Here is a 16,088-nt window from a genome sequence, read left to right as displayed (position 1 = left end):
GGCTTCACACTGTGCGCTGCATTCACACTGGGTTTTCAAGACCGAGAGCAAAAAGGAAAAAAAGGAAAGGAAAGGAAAGAAGGTGGCCCTGGCTGGCGGCTCAGCTGACTGGCACATCATCTCACACATCGAAATGCTGCCGCTCCATTCCCGGCCAGGGCACACACCTAGGTTGTGGGTTTGATCCCCATTCAGGGCAAGGAGGGGAGGCAACCGAAGCATGTTTCTCTCTCCCTAAAACCGATTTAAAAAAGAACCAGCCCGGCCGGCGTGGCTCAGGGGTTGAGTATCGACCTATGAACCAGGAGGTCACAGTTTGATTCCTGGTCAGGGCACATGCCGGGTTGTAGATTCGATCCCCATTGTGGGCCGTGCAAGAGGTTCTCTCTCATCATTGGTTCTCTCTCAATGGTTCTCTCTCATATTGATTCTCTAGCTCTTTCTGCCTCTTCCTCTCTAAAATCAATAAAAAAAATTTTTTTTTTTTAAAGAATCAACCAGTGAATTAATAAAATAGGTGGAACAACAAATCAGTGTTTCTCTCTGTCCACTCTCTCTCTGCCTTCCTCTCTCTCAAATCAGTTTTTACAAATCCTATCTAATAAAGAGGGAATATGCTAATTGACCATCACACCCTCTAAAAATGGTGGCACCCACAGCCAATAAGGAGGGAATATGCTAATTGACTGCCATGCCCTCAAAGATGGTGGCACCCACAGCTACAAGATGGCAGTGCCCAGTCCCCTCAGCCCCACCAGAGTGGCAGGCATGCAACAAGGCTGGGCCTGCCCCCAGGTGGGTCCTGCCACTCCATGCATCTTCCTCCGGAGTCCCCCAGTCCCTGCAGCCCCCCAGCCTCCCAGGCTGGGCTGAGGGACACCCCCCCCCTCCAGTGCATGAATTTTCATGCACCGGGCCTCTAGTTAAAAATAAAAAGAATCAGCTGATGAATGCATAAATAAGTGGAACAACACATGGAAGAAAGCAGAAGCTCCCTGCCCACCTCCCAGCCCCAGGCCTGGCCACGAAAAGGCTGCCGCTCCCAGGAAGCAGCTGTGGCCTTAAGTGCCCCCTCCCACGCCAGCCCAGCCCTCCGGGAGCCTGTGCCCACTGCACAGCTGCTGCAGGCTGTGCCAGGACAGGACCCCTCACCAGGGCAAGATTTGGCCACATTGGGCCAACAGCCAGAGGGCCTGCTCTGGACAACTGTCGCTGGCCCCCGGAACCGTCCGCCCGCGTCTGACACTGGCCGAGCGACCTGGGAAGAAATGCGGTCCCTCCCCAAGCCCCAGGGCAGGACCATCAGGTGGGCAGAAGGGGGCACGGACCATGGCCTCTGACACTTCCCATCGCTGGCATCGTCCCCGAGGCCTGGAGACTCCAGCCATTGCCCTGCCGCCCACAGCCCTGGGCTCAGTGAGGAGAGGTGGGCGGACACGTTCAGAATTCCTTCCTGGGGCCAGAGATACTGTCCACCGCTCCTGCCCCGGCGGCCACGTCCCCGGGCCGAGGCTGTGTGGGCGCCTGCCCTCTGTCCACTGCGGGCTCCCTCCCCAGGCCCCCGAGGAGCCGGGAGCGGCCGAGGGGAACAGGAGCCGGGCCGCCGAGCCCGGGGGTGAGATTCCGAGTCAGGACAGTCCCTCCCTGGGCATGAGCCCCACCCCCATCACGGGACGAGCTGGCACCGGGGCTCACCGCCCACCCTCGATGGGCCCAGGCCAGGGACCGGCTGGCTGCAGAGGACAGAGCCCACACAGACAGCTGTGTGCCTGGCTCGCCCCCAGCCTGCCTCGATTCACCCGCTGCTCATGCGCCGTGTACCCACCGCCCACTGGGCTGGGCCTCTCTCCCCGCGGGCGGCGTGGGCACGGGGACTCACGGTGAGCAGACGGCGCTGAGGCCGAGGGCCTCACTCACCACCTGCTGAGGGGACACGAAGCATTGTCCCCATGTTTCCCCGAATGTGGGAAACGCGGCCGCACCATTTGTGGTTGTGGGGGGCTGTGTGGAAAACCCCAAAAAATGAATCATCCCCACCCCCAGGATGGGCATGAAGATGCCAGGAGCCAGGACCAGCCCCTCTGAATGCTCGCCGTGGGAGAGAGATCGAGGGAGACCAGGAGGCCAGGGCACCATTGGAGGGAGGGGCCTCCCGGGCTTGTGGCCGGACCGGCTGAAGGACCCCAGGCCAATCCCTGGCCTGTGAGGACCGTGGCCGCCTCACCTGCCTCGGGCAGCACACCTGCCAGGGAAAGCAGGACAAGCAGGACGATGGCAGGTGCCCAGCGAGGCTCCAGGCCTGGGGGCAGGAACTGTGTGCACTGGTTTCCTGGCCCCAGGAGGGATGCCCCAGGCACACTGCCCTCCCCCCTCTGCTCCTGAGGGAGCCTGCCGCAGCCTGGCCAGCCACCCCACCCACCCCCGCACCTGCCCCACACCCATGCCCTTCACAGTCCTGCCCTCCCCGCCCCCTGCACCCGCCTGGGAAGGTGCCCGGCGCCCACTGCAGCCGCGAGACAGGAGGCAGAGGGGGCTCCTCACACAGAGGACACCTCAGTCTCCGGCTGGGAGCCGCGCTTCTCACTGAGCTCTGTGGAACCCAGGCCCCACGCGGTCCCCTTCTGTGGGGGACCCGGCCCACTCACCACTCTCTGCCCTGTCCGCAGGGAGGGTCAGGAGGGCCCACCCGCCGGGGACGCTGCACCGGGAGAGGCTCCCGCTCCTCCCGGCTGCCCCCCCTCCCCCCGCCCCACAGGAGGAGAGGCCCGGGGCCCGGACCACCCGACCGGCCGCTGCGGGCCAGACCGGGCTGCTGGGGTCGCCAGCCGGAAGCCACGTGCCCTGCTGGGCCGCTGGTGGGCTGGCAGTAATAACAGCCCGCAGGGCCTGGGCCTGCTCCGTGTCACCCAGAGAGTCCTCCCCACCCAGGAGGCTGCCAGCCCGGTGTGCACGGCTCTCCACACCGCCTGGCGGGGAGAGGGCCAGGTCAGTGCTCGTGTGCGGCCTGTGGGCCTTGGCGTCCCCAAGGCCAGTCCTGCCTCCCAGGGCCTCTGCCTCGCCGTCCGCATGGCCTGATGGGAAATGACCTTGTCCGGGGCCTCGGACATGACCGGCCCAGAGACCTCGTCCTGTCGCCTGGAGACGGAGGCAGAGGCCCGGCCTGAAGCCCGGGGCCTGGCTGCCCTGCTCATGCCCAGCTGCCGGGGCCCACACGGCCCGGCCCCCCCACCCCCCACCCCCCACCCCGGCTGCCGAGGCCCTCCGGGTGCTGCTGCTGGGCCCCCTCCTCTCCAGCAGCGGCTCTCCGAGGGGCTGAGCGAGTGACGGACAGCGGCATGTGCGGATGCCAGGCCACAGGCTCCGGCCACAGGGAGGCGGCAGGGGGACGGGGCGGGGGGAGCCCCCGGACAGCCCCCCGGGAGGGCCCGCACCTACCCCCCAGGTCCTCGATGATGTCCAGCGTGGAGCTCCAGGAGAAGCGCTCCACGGCGCCCGGCTCCAGCCCGGCCAGGGCGCGGGGCAGCGCCTCCAGCTCGTAGGCGCCCCGCTTCCTCCAGTAGAGAAACATGCCGGGGCCGGGGGGCTCCCCAGGCCCGTGCCCTCAGAGCGGGGCGGCCCGGGGACCGGTCCCAGCCCGGACGCCTGGGCACAGGGCTGGCAGGGCTGCGGGGACCGGGGCGACCCCGGGGACCGGCCCCAGCCCGGACGCCTGGACACAGGGCTGCGCGGGGCTGCGGGGACCGGCCGGCTGGGCCCGGGCTCAGCCTCCGGGGGGAGCCGCGGAGCGGGGGCGGCGCTGACCAATGGCCGGGCGGCCCTCACAAAGCGCCTTTCTCCCTCCCACGGCATTTCCCGAAGGGCCGCGTCCCGGCCCCCGGGCCCCCGGCGGCCGGCGGCGGGACGGAGGCCGGAGAAGAGTGCGATTGTTCGCGGCCGCTCTGCCCAGATAGTCTTCAGAGGAGAAAAATGTGCTGCCCCAGGAGCTATCCGGCCCCTGGCCCTGACCTCTGACCCAGCCCCAGCCTGCTGGGCCCAGTGAGGACAGGAAGCACGTGGGGGTGCAGGAGTGACCCCGGACTGTCTGCAGCGGCCCCATCGGGCACCCTCCCCGGAGGCTCAAGGCACGTGTGCCAGCTCCGGAGCCAATGCCCGGAGGAGGCCCCGGGGTCAGAGGCCGCGCCCTCAGGCTGCCCGGGAGCCCGAATCTGCCCTCTGGGCTCTGGGCAAGGGCCTCTCCCCTCCCCAGGCTGGCCACACGCCACCGGGCTGCCCACCGCCTCCCTCCTCGCACTGCGCCCCCCACACCAAGGGCAGCGCCGCGGGGAGTCCGGGGACGGAGCTGTGGGCGGAGGGTGGGAATGGAGGGAGGGGCGAGGGCAGGGGGGTCGGAGGGTGGGAATGGAGGGAGGGGTGGGGGCAGGGGGGTCGGAAGGGCTGGCGGATGAAGAAGCTGTGGGGGTACAAGCCCCCCAGGAAAGCACCAGAAGAAGAATAAAAAGCCCAGCTAGGCAGAACATGACAGCTACCAGCCAGGTCACTCCAAACCCTGCAAACCCTGCCCACTGGCATTCAGTTAGAAACTGAAATGAGGACCGATGGCTGCCTGGGGGCGAGCCTCTGCCTGGCGCTCAGGAAGGCGGCGGCCACTCCCCGGGCCCACGGCAGCCACTCCCCGGCCCCACGGCAGCCACTCCCCGGCCCCGCGGCGGAGGACCGGGCCCACGGCGGAGGACCGGCCCCACGGCGAAGAACAGGTCCCACGGGGGAGGACCGGGCCCACGGGGGAGGACCGGGCCCACGGCAGAGGACCGGCCCCACGGCAGCCACTCCCCGGCCCCACGGCGGAGGACAGGCCCCGCGGCGGAGGACTGGCCCCATGGCGGAGGACTGTCCCGCGAGCAGATGGGGAACCGGCTCAGCGCATGGGCTGCGGAACGTGGATCGGAACCCAGGAGCGTCTGGCTTCAGAGTCACCGCGGGGGCCCAGGCAGCCACCTGGGGGGGAGGCTGGGGGGACAGAGGGCAGAGGCCTGGCCCCCGAAATGCCATGTTGCTGAGCCGCCTCTGCCTGACCCTGTGCCCCCGGCCTGCCAGGGCCCCCAGGAGCCGGCCTGGCGTTGGGGCTGAGTCGGGGCAGAGGAGAGCACCCCACCTTCCAGATGCCTGGCGGCGGGGAGGGCTGGCAGCAGAGGCTCTGCCCTCCAGGGGGTCGCCCTGCGGCTGGGGGAAGCGGGGGTGGCTGTCTAGGCAGCCTGCACACCCCTCGCTGAGGGCTGAGATGCCAGGAGGCAGAGGGGTAATTAAAACCAGACGCCCGCCTGCCCTCCTCCCAGGCTCGGAGCCAGGGATGGACACACGCAGGCTCCTTGGTCCTCGAACCCTGGCGCCCACGTGGCCTGGGCTTGAGCCCACATGAGGCTGGGGGTGGCCCCCTCGTGTTCACGGGCAAGTGGCCAGTGTGGGGCGTGAGGCCGAGCTTGGGGAGTGAGACAGTGTGTCCCGGCAGCCACGGCCCCCCTCAGTGCCCGCCCACCTGGGGGGTCTCGGAGCAGTGACCCAGCCCCGACGCCCTGTGCCGGGCCTGGTGGGCGCTCTGGTTACGGCGTCAGAACAGCCGGTGACACAGCCTCAGGGCATGTGTACGGGGGGGGGAGGGTAGGAATGGGTGAACATGGAGCCCCTGCCCCTGCACACACCCCACTCCAGAGGCCACAGTGCCCGCCCTCCCTGCTCGCAGGACGCATGCGCCCCCCACCAGGTTCTCTGTCCCCAAATGTGCCTCCTGCTTCCCACCTCCCTGCCCGGCTGCTGCCAGTCCTCCACCTGGGCGTCCGCTCGGCACCCACCGGGCCGCCCACTCTCCTCCGTCCTTCCTCCGGGCACCAGGGCACTGCAGGCCGCGCAGGGGCTGGGGGCCAGGAGACCAGCGGGCTGGCGGCTGGCGATGCGGCTCAGACATGGGGTCCTTCCTCGCGCTGGGACAGCGGGTGGGCATGGCTGACCTCCGAGCGGCGCTGTCCCCAGTCCCGTCCCCCACTGTCCCCCCTGGGGGCAGAGTGATGACAGCCCCGCTGAGCCGGGCCAGAGGCCGTGCTGAGCGGCTCACATGTTCTCTCACGTCAGCCCGTGAGGCACCGGGACTGTCACCCAGGACAGGGGTGCGGACGCTGAGGAGGGCGGAGGGCGGGCCACGTGCCCAGGGCCACCCAGAGTTAACAACGTGCGCGGCACAAGCCGCAGGCCTGGCCTCAAAGGCACAGGCTCTGCCGGCGAGCAGCCCGAGTCCTGAGCCAGCCGGGGGGGGCGGGGGGTCCGAGCGGGGAGCTCAGCCTCCCGGCCCAGGCTGCTCTCCTGCCCCCTCCTCCGGCCCCTCTAAGCGGAGCCAGGAGGCCACTGGCTGGGACCAGCACAGACAGAGGGATCGGACTGGAGTGTGGGGGCTGTTTAGTCCAGGGCCTGGCGAGCGCCTTGGGCGAGAGGAGGATCCGGTCTTTCCTTGAGGGCGAAGTGCCCGCGGCTGGAGGAGCCCACCGGCCGCTGAGTGAGGGGCTGGGAGGAGAACAGGTGGCCGGAACCAACCCCCATCCCCGCCGGTGTCTCTCAGCCACGCCACGGCCACGAGGGACCTGGCTGAGCCCCAGACGCCTCCCCCAACCCGCTCTGGAGACCCCTTCCCTGGGGGCCGCTCCCTGGGCCTCCCTGGCTGGCATCTGTGTGTGGGTGAAGGAGGAGCTCCCACGGGGTGATCAGGGGCCTGGCAGAGAGCAGGGCCGCAGACTGGGGGGCGGTCCTTGCAGTCTGAAAAGGGGGCCTGGGGCCTGCCCCTCCCTCCCCTTCCAGGCAAGGTCACCATGACCCTCTGTGGTCCCCTGAGCCCCCCAGGCGCTGGCAACCACATCCTTTCCTCCTCCTGGCATTTGGGGGGGGGCCTGTGTGGACCCCGGGGCAGCCAGAGAGCCAGCTGTGTGTGTGGGGAGGGGCTGGGAACGGAGCTGGCGCCGACAGGCGGTGCCCGGTGCCAGCCGCCAGCTCGCGTGAGAAGCGGCCCCGCGCGGGCTGTGCTAAGTGCTCCCAGGTGGGGCCGCAGACGCCGCCGCCAGCCCGAGGCCCGTTATGTAACCCACCACCCACCCGGGCCTCTGCCGCCCGCCAAGCCGAGCGGACGGGTCCCTGGCCACCCGCCCCCTCCCGCTCGGGAACGAGAAGACGCTGTCCCCACCTGCCAGGGTGCTGGCCAAGGCCCCTGCAGGACCTCAGCCCGGTGGAGGCCCTGGGGGTGGAGGCAGTGCCGGCCGGCGGGCTGGCTCTGGGAGGAGGGTAAACAGTGGGCCTGGTGCGGGGGGCACAGATCCTCCCCGCAGAGCAGACCTTTCCGGAGGCTGGAAGCATGGGCCCGAGGCCTCGGCCACCTGCGGGCCGCCATGTGGAAGTCTGGGCACAGCCTGACCCTGAGCATCAGCCAGCCCGGCCGCCTCCCCACAACTCCCCCTCCAGCCCAGGCTCCCATGGCCCCCGCCCTCCAGACTGGCTGAGGCGACCCCACGGTCCTGTGCTGCCCACATGGCCTTCTTTTCTTTTCTTTTAAATATATTTTATCGATTTTTTACAGAGAGGAAGGGAGAGGGATAGAGAGCTATAAATATGGATGAGAGAGAGACATCGACCAGCTGCCTCCTGCACACTCCCCACCAGGGATGTGCCTGCAACCAACACACATGCCCTTGACTGGAACCAAACCTGGGGCCCTTCAGTCAGCGAACCAAAGCTCTATCCACTGAGCCACACTGGTTTCGGCCTTATTTTCAATTAGAGGCCCGGAGCATGAAAATTCATGCACTGGAGGGGGGTCCCTCAGCCTGGCCTGCCCCCTCTCACAGTCCAGGAGTCCTCAGGGGCAGGAGGCGACCCAGCGATCAGGGGAAGATGACGCCCCCATCACACCTCTGCTGCTGCCACTGCCGGCAGCGCAAGCCTCAGCCGGCCCTGGTTACCTGTGCCTTAGGCTGGCCCTGGGTGGCCAGGGGGCTGAGGAGACTGGGGGACTCTGGAGGCAGGCATGCGGGCCTGTGGGCGGGCCCAGCCATGCCATGTGCCTGTTGCCCATCTTTGTGAGGGCATGAGTGAGGGCAATTGGCACATTCCCTCGTTAGACAGGGTTCCATTTTCCCTGGAGCTGGGACTGCGTCTGGGCCCAGCAGGGCTCGGCCCGTAGTTTCTGCTCTGTCCCCCCAGTGGCTCCTGCAGGCTCTGGTCTGAGGCCCCCCTGCTGGCCACCCAGCCCTCGGGGTGTGAATGTGCGTACCCCAGCACCACGGCCTGGGCCCTGCGGCCAGGGCAGGGAAGCCCCCGTTGCTCTCATCCCCTCAGACGCAGAAGTTCCGGCGGGGCCAGGGACCCTGTCTCATGCTCTGTCTCTGGCTCTGGCTCCTGGTGGGCACACAGTAGGGACACTGACATTGCCAGCCCCTGTGTGCCAGGCCCTGTGTGCCAACCATCCTTGTCACCGTGTTTTTTAAATTTTATTCTAGAGAGGGAGGGAGATGGAGAGGGAGAGAGAGAGAGAAACATTGACTAGAGATGCCAGTTGGTTGCCCCTGCCCCTGCACGCACTCTGACTCCGAGTCGAACGTGCACTCCTCTAGTGCACAGGACAATGCTCCATCCACTGAGCAACACGGGCCAGGGTGAAATCCCCCCATCTTACAGCGCAGGAAGCTGGGGTCAGGCAGGAGGCGGGTGGGGTCTCGGCTCCGCCTGGACTGGGAGCCCCTTGAAGGCAGCTGCTGGCTTCATGCTCCCCGAATGCAGGCCCGGGCCCAGCTGGCCGGGGCAGGAGCCGGAGGAATGCCTGTGGACTTGAACTTGGATCAGTTCTCCACCCACTGTTTCTCGCCAGGGCTGACTTCCCAATACCTGAGGGCGTGGTCCCGCCGGGCTCACTGCAGCCTCCAAGGCCAAGGTGGCAGGGTCCCTGCCTCCAAGGAGGACCCGCGCAGAGGGCAGCCCACAGGCCTGGACGCCCAGCTTGGGGTCAGATGTACCCCCACCACCCCCAGGAGGAGCCGAGACCCGGGCCTGACCCGGGGCCCTGCCAGGCGGCTGCCCGGCCGGTGGGGAGCGGGAGCGGAGGCCTGCTTCCCAGCGCCGTCTGTGGCCGCGGCACGATGGCCACGGTCCAGCCTCCCGCCGGCCGCCGCCGCCTTTCAAACCTGGCCAGACAGACCGAGAGGCTGGGCCTCCTCCGGGCCAAGTCTGTCCGAGGAACAAAGGCTTTGGGCCAGGCCCTGACCGCAGGGGAGACGGCCAGACACACAGGACAGCTGAGCCCACACGGCCAGCTCATCGCGGGAGCACCACCCCGCTGCTCAGGAAGGATCCCACCGCCCGGGACACCCCCCCGGGACACCTCCTGGGACCTCCCCCGGGACCCCCCCAAACCCCCCCCCCGGGACACCCCCCCGGGACACCCCGCAGAGGCTCAGCCACCCAGAGAGGACCCCGCCCCCCAGCCTCCCAGCCCCCCTGCCCCCCGCCCCCCAGCCTCCCAGCCCCCCTGCCCCCCGCCCCCCTGCCCCCAGTCCCCCTGGCCACCCTGCCTCCCAGCCCCGGAGGCGGCCTCTGGCAGGCAGCTGCTGGGTCTCAGCCTGTGGGGTGCCGTAGCGAAGGCGGGTCCTCGAGGTCCCCGACAGGTGCTGCTGGGCCTGTTCATCTGCAGCTTAAGAAAAACCAAGAGGCGAAGGGCAGAGGGTGACTGTGTGTCTGTGTGTGTGTCCGTGTCTGTGTATGTGTCTCTGTGTGTGTCTATGTCTCTGTGTGTGTGTCTGTGTGTGTGTATACATCTGTGTGTGTCTGTGAGTGTGTATACATCGGTGTGTGTCTATGTGTCTGTGTGTCTGTGTGTGTGTATACATCTGTGTGTGTCTGTGTGTGTATACATCTGTGTGTGTGTGTCTGTGTGTGTATACATGTGTGTGTGTGTGTATCTGTGTGTGTGTGTATCTGTGTGTGTGTGTGTGTGTCTGTGTCTGCACCTGCACGTGCACATGGCTCGAGTGGCCCATGAGGAAGAGGATGAGCAGAGGCGGGGATGATGGGAGGCGGGGCCGTTGTTTGGGAAGAACAGCATCTCAGGCAGCAGGTGCAAAGGCCCTGGGGCCCTGGGGCCCTGGGGCCCAGCCTGCGTTCATGTTAAAGGGACCAGCTGTTCCATTTGCCCCAGACACAGAGGCTTCCCCGCACACGGGGATGTCAGGTCTGTTTTTATTTGCTTGTTTGTTAATCCTCGCCAAGAGTATTTTTCCCACTAATTTTCCAGACTGACTGAAAGGGAGGGTGGAAGAGAGGGGAAGAGAGAAACACTGAAGTGAGAGAGACACATTGATTGACTGCCTCCCCCATGTTCCCTGACCAGGGCCAGGGATTGAACCTGCAGCCCAGGTCTGTGCTCCTGATTGGGAATGAAGCCACGGCCCTCCAGTGCACGGGCTGATGGTCTAACCGCTGAGCCACACCGCCCAGGGCTGGAACTGCAGTTTTAAAACCAGGAGGGGTTGGTTACCCTATTGAGGGGACCTCAAGGCGGCCAGTGTGGCCGGAGCAGGGTCGATGGGGGGATGAGGGAGTGGGGGGCTGGAGGAAGCCCGCAGGTGACAGGGCCTGTGAGGACTCGGCTTTCACTCTGAGTGAGAGGGGGGCCCCTGGAGGCTTCTGCAGAGAAGGGTGAGACCTGACTCAGCTGCCGAAAGGCTGCGATCACAGGAGTGACTGGAACAGGGGGACGCGAAGGGCGTCCGGGGGCCGTCCTGACCCTCTGTGGCTGAGATTCCACGGAGCCTCCGTCCCCCAGCACTGAGCCTCCAGCCACAGAGAGACTGCGGCTTCGGCGGGGACTGCTGCCTGCAAGGTGGACTGGCCAACGAGACCCACCTTCCAACTGGGGAAAAAGCACTGAATGAAAAAACATTCTTCAAAACCTTACAAACATCCGACCAGGCGGAAGGCAGAAGGGGGCCCAGGGGGACCTGCTGATGGCTTTGCCTCCCGGGCTCTCCGTCCTGAGGGGAGAGCGGGGAGACCCAGCTTCGCGTTGACGGCCTGACAGGTCTTGGGGAGGAGCTGGAGGCCCCGGAGCCTCAGGGTGAGTTGGATCGAGATCTCCTCGGATGGGGAGTGTCTCCAGGCTCCAGCACAAGCACATGCAATCCCTCTAGCATCCCGGGCTCACATGGTTCTCGCAAATAATTTAAAAAACACGATGTCCAGCACACAGCCAGAGATAACAAGGCACACAAGGAGATGACACCCCTTGACTGAAAGCCGAGAGAGAGACACCCGCAGAGGAGACCCTGGAGTCATCACACAGACTCAGCTGCCTCACCTCATCTCCACAAGGAGCGGCAGACACTCCTGTTATCTCCTTCCGAGATAATGAGATGGAAGCCCAGCAAGTAGTGATTGTCCAAGGCCCAGGCCAGTGAGGAGGAGCTGTGATGAGCTCGAGGGTGCCGCTGTGACCTATGCCAGGCATTGCCCCGCACGCCCTCCGCCCCGCACGCCCTCTGCCCCCACACCCTCTGCCCTGGATGCTGTCCAATCTGCATGCCCCCTACACTCCGCCCCGAAAGTCCTAGAGGCCTGCTGTCAGAGCCTGCAGCTGCCCTTGCACCTGGGCAGGAGTGGGAGTGGACGAAGAGGAATGCCTGGGGACCAGGTCGGGAGACACCTGCCTGGCCACCACCCTCATGTTGGGAACAGGCCCATAGAGGTGATGACCAGACAGAGCATGCGAAGGGCCAGCATATGGGCTTCCGGGGAAACAGAGGCTCCTGGGTGACGGCCTGGGACTCTCGGTTACAATGCAAGGTGCTCGCACCTCCCCACCCGCAGCTCCCCTCCGGAAATGGCTCTGGGTGTCGCCTCCCAGGGGCGCGAAGGGGGGGCGTGAGGGTGCTCCTTGCTCCGTTCACGGGAGCGACAACCCGGACCCAGCTGTCCCCTCGCAGAGGCCGGTGGGAAGAGGAAGGCACATCCCCATCCCACAAAGCCATGGACAGAACGTGGCAGGTGGCTACGTACCGGCCTTCTTTAATGTCTGAAACAGAGTAGGAAGTGAAAAAAGCAATTCTAAACTGCATGCTTTCTACTGGTTCAAAAATTTCACACACACACACACACACACACACACACACACTTAGCATGTGTGTGATATTCATGGGGGGAAATCTGAAATACAACTGAGCTAACAGAAAACCAGAGGACTCCTGGCTTCATTCCTTAGGTATGTTTGAGCCTCTTACTAATGCAAATGCATCAGCCAGAGAAGCAGAAGCAAGAGAGTGTGAGTGTGAGTGTGTGTGTGTGTGTTTCATTTGTCTAGACCAGCAGTCGGCAAACTCATCAGTCCTCAGAGCCAAATATCAACAGGACAACGATGGACATGTCTTTGGAGAGCCACATTTTTTATTTTATTTTATTTATATTTTATTGATTTTTACAGAGAGGAAGGGAGAGAGACAGAGAGCTAGAAACGTCAATGAGAGAGAAACATGGACCAGCTGCCTCCTGTACACCCCCCACCAGGGATGTGCCTGCAACCAATGCACATGCCCCTGACCAGAATCGAACCCGGGACCTTTCAGTCCGCAGACTGACGCTCTACCACTGAGCCAAACTGGTTTCGGCTGGAGAGCCACATTTTTTAAACTTAAACTTCTAACGCCACTTCTTCAGAATAGACTCTTCCGGGCCATGGTGTTTTGTTTTGTGGAAGAGCCACACTCAAGAGGCCAAAGAGCCGCATGTGGCTCTCGAGCCGCGGTTTGCCAACCCCGGGTCTAGATCAGCGGTCGCCACTGGTGGTTCGTGAGGAAGGCTGGCAATTGCCAGTCTATGTGCCAACAGAGGGCACACACGACAGCCTGGCATCTGCATTCCTGCAACGGCTCCTGGCTCTTCGCTCCGCTCCTCGTCTGCCAGACTCTCCCCCCACACTGTGCGAGTCCACTCGCCAAACTGCCACCAGAAAGCACTTTCCCAAAAGGCAGGCGGACCGTGCTGTCCACCCTGCGAGACTCTTCAGTTCTCATTGCCGCCAGCGCAATCCCCCGGCCTCTCCTCCACCGTCTCTGCCCCTTCCCACAGCCCCCCATCTGTCCTCGGAATGCCAGCCCGTGGACAGCCCGTCCACCGCACAAACCCCTGCCTGTCACTCTCCCCCGAAGTGCCTCTGCCCCCCTCCCCCGACGTCGGTTTGCCCTGTAGGTGACGTTACTGCTCAGAAAACCCCTACATTGGTGTCCCCAGAGGGCTATCATTCAGCTATGAACTCATTGCCCCACCATCACTGTGTTTACATGCAAACTGCTTCTCCATTCCTGTATACAGCCCTATCTCTCCTTAGTCACGAGCTTCTCAGACCGGCACTGACCTTGTTCACAGCGTCTTCAGCCCCTACGATGCCAGACAGCACGTGCTCAGTACGTCGGTCCCACACTGGCGCCCAGAGTTCGATTCCTGGTCAAGGGCCTGTACCTGGGCTGCAGGTTTGATCCCCGGCCAGGGCCCGTGCGGGAGGCAACCAGCAGATATGTCTCTCACATCTCACATCATATGTCTCCTCCTCTCCTCTTCTCCCTTCCCCTGTCCCTCCCTCCCTCTCTAAAAATCAATGGGAAAAATACCCTCGGGTGAAGATTAACAACAAAAGTGCTCAATAAATATGTGTTAAGCCGAAACCGGTTTGGCTCAGTGGTAGAGCGTCGGTCTGCGGACTGAAAGGTCCCAGGTTCGATTCCCGTCAAGGGCATGTACCTTGGTTGCGGGCACATCCCCAGTAGAGGGTGTGCAAGAGGCAGCTGGTTGATGTTTCTCTCTCATCAACGTTTCTAACTCTCTCTCCCACTCCTTTCCTCTCTGTAAAAAATAAAATATATTTTTAAAATAAATAAATAAATGTGTTAAGTGATTAAAAGCTATGACACATTCACATCTGTCCAATAAATAAACAGCTTATAGACACAATCAGGCCGAAACAGAGTAGGTGGCTGCTTTCCGCCCACGTGGCAGGTATGGCTTGGGGGACACTCCCAAAGGCCTCAACCCCGCTCACCCACGCCGGGACCTCCGTGGCCCCCCCCCCCCCCCCCCCGGGCCTTCAGTTAACTGACGTCGTCACTGGGGCTCAGAGACAGAGGTCACAGACCTGCCAGGGTCCTCGGCCCCTTCCAGCTCCCCGGGGGCCCCCGCGCACGGTAAGTCGCTCTGGGTGAGCAGGGAAGGAAGCCGGGGGCGCACACCCCTTCCTGGGGGGGGCACCCCTGTGAGGAGCCCGTGTGGGCGCTGGAAGAATCCCAGTGACTCCCTGTCCGCTCCAGAGGCCTGTGCCGGCTGGCCGGCCACAGATGGGTGTGATGACGGGAATGGGGTGCTTGTTTGAGCGCCGAGAGATCAGTGGCCAACGTGGCCAGGAATGGGGTGTCTGGGCCAGGGCTCCGATTCTGGGGCGCTGGAAGGCTCCTTGGTCTCATAAACATAGTCCTGATTCCACACCCCCAATGCGCCCTGGTGTCCGGCACAGACAACACTGACGGCCCTTTTCTTTGTGTTAATCCTCCCCCGAGGTTACTTTTTCCACTGGCTTTTGGAGAGTACCAGGGCGGGAGAGAGGGGGAAAGAGAAACATCGATATGAGAGACACATTGATCAGTTGCCTTGGGCACGCACCCCGATTTTGGGCACGAGAATCAAACCCGCAGCCCAGGTACGTGCCCTTGCCCGGGCATGAGACCCGTGACCCTTTAGTGTGTGGGCGGGTGATCTAGCCATTCGGCTGCACCAGCCAGGGCTCACAGCACTTTTACAAATAGCTGCCAAGGCCAAGATGAGAACCTCCTCAGAACACCCTGGCTGTGATCACAGCCCGTGGCCGTGTGACGGTCCCGGGCACTCCCCCCGTGCCCTCCGTCTGCCCGCACACAGCCCCTCCGCAGAGACGTAGCTCTTTCTCCTCTCCGGGGCGGAAGGCCGACCCGGAGGCCCCTGCTCGGCCTGCTCAGAGCCCCTGCGCCGTCCTGACCCTCACGGCTGGCCACCCTGCCTCCCCCCTTTCATGAACCCCCGATCAGTGAGGGGGGCTTCTTAAAGCGCCCAGACCAAGTGGCCCTCCAAGGCCACCTCCCTCCACCCCGGCCACCCGCCCCCGGCTCCTCTCCTGGCTCAGAGCCGCCGCCCCCTTCCTGGACGAGAGAGAAAAACATACTCACCGCTCCCCAGACGAAGGCTCAGCCAGCCGCGAGGCGGGGACCCGTACTTGGTGAGGACCGAATTCATGCCTGACTCTGGTGGCCTCGCCCGGCCCTCGAGCCACGGGCCAGGCGCCCAGGCCTGTGTCCCTGCCTGCCGGGCGGCAGACCCCACGGCGGGGCCTCTCCCAGCCTCAGCCCGGTCCTCGCTCCTCCGGCGGAGTCCAGTGGCACAGACAGCCGCGGGGCCCTCCGCCCGGCCGAGCTGCCTCCCCGCGCTGCGGGCACCCGGGGCGCTGTGTGTTCTAGCTACGGGCCTCCTGGCCGAGGTCTGCACCGCGTTTCCCTGCTGCTGGTGTTCTCCCCTCGGATTTTCCATTCCCAGGCACCCATCAGGCTGCCGGCCGCCTCGCCTGCCTTCCTTCCGGGAAAAGCAGCAGGGACCCTGGCTGCTCAGGCCCGGCAGCAGCCCTGCCAGCCGCCTTGGCAGGAGACAGGCCTGCAGGACGGTGGCCTCTCCCTGCCGGGCAGCCGTGCACCCAGGAGATCAAGTCAGTTCCAGAGCGCGAGGAAAGCCCAAGCCACAGTCTGCTGAGCATCAGTCGCCATGGCAACCCTGGCTTCCCAGCCCAACAGTGTCTGCCGGCTCAGCTGTTCGCTCACTCAGCTCTGCTCTTCCAGGGGCCTGCTGCCCCGACTGGACTCCGGGCGCGGCTCCGGCAGACGGTGCCTGCCCAGCCCTCTCCCCTTCTCCTGGCAAAACCCGGAACCTTCCGCTTAGGAAGCTGTACCTCCCAGAGGCCCACATCATGTGGCTCCTTCCCCTTCTCGGCACGGATGGTCCCACAT

General features: G+C 64.5%; 1 protein-coding gene across 4 annotated transcripts in view; it reads right to left on the bottom strand.

Moving 5' to 3' along the window:
• Positions 1 to 15,955, bottom strand: part of PLEKHG5 (pleckstrin homology and RhoGEF domain containing G5) — a gene marked incomplete at its 3' end in the record, with an annotated part of 43,862 nt that extends 27,907 nt beyond the window's left edge. Inside the window, exon 1 of one of the 4 annotated variants that reach the window (XM_084875737.1) lies at positions 15,261 to 15,955. In XM_084875737.1, the coding sequence (XP_084731863.1) occupies positions 15,261 to 15,618 (358 nt within the window). In that variant the 5' untranslated portion in view covers positions 15,619 to 15,955. Of the gene's footprint in view, positions 1 to 8,913; positions 8,938 to 15,256 lie in introns of those variants that run through there. The other 3 variants (XM_084875742.1, XM_084875735.1, XM_084875744.1) reach the window with 3 other exon arrangements.
• Positions 15,956 to 16,088: the final 133 nt, after the last annotated feature.

The sequence above is a fragment of the Pipistrellus hanaki genome (assembly GCF_964339955.1).
Source record: "Pipistrellus hanaki genome assembly, chromosome: 2".
NCBI lineage: Eukaryota > Metazoa > Chordata > Mammalia > Chiroptera > Vespertilionidae > Pipistrellus > Pipistrellus hanaki.
The sequence above is the reverse complement of the archived record's forward strand: the minus strand, read 5'-3'. Positions and strand labels throughout refer to the sequence as shown.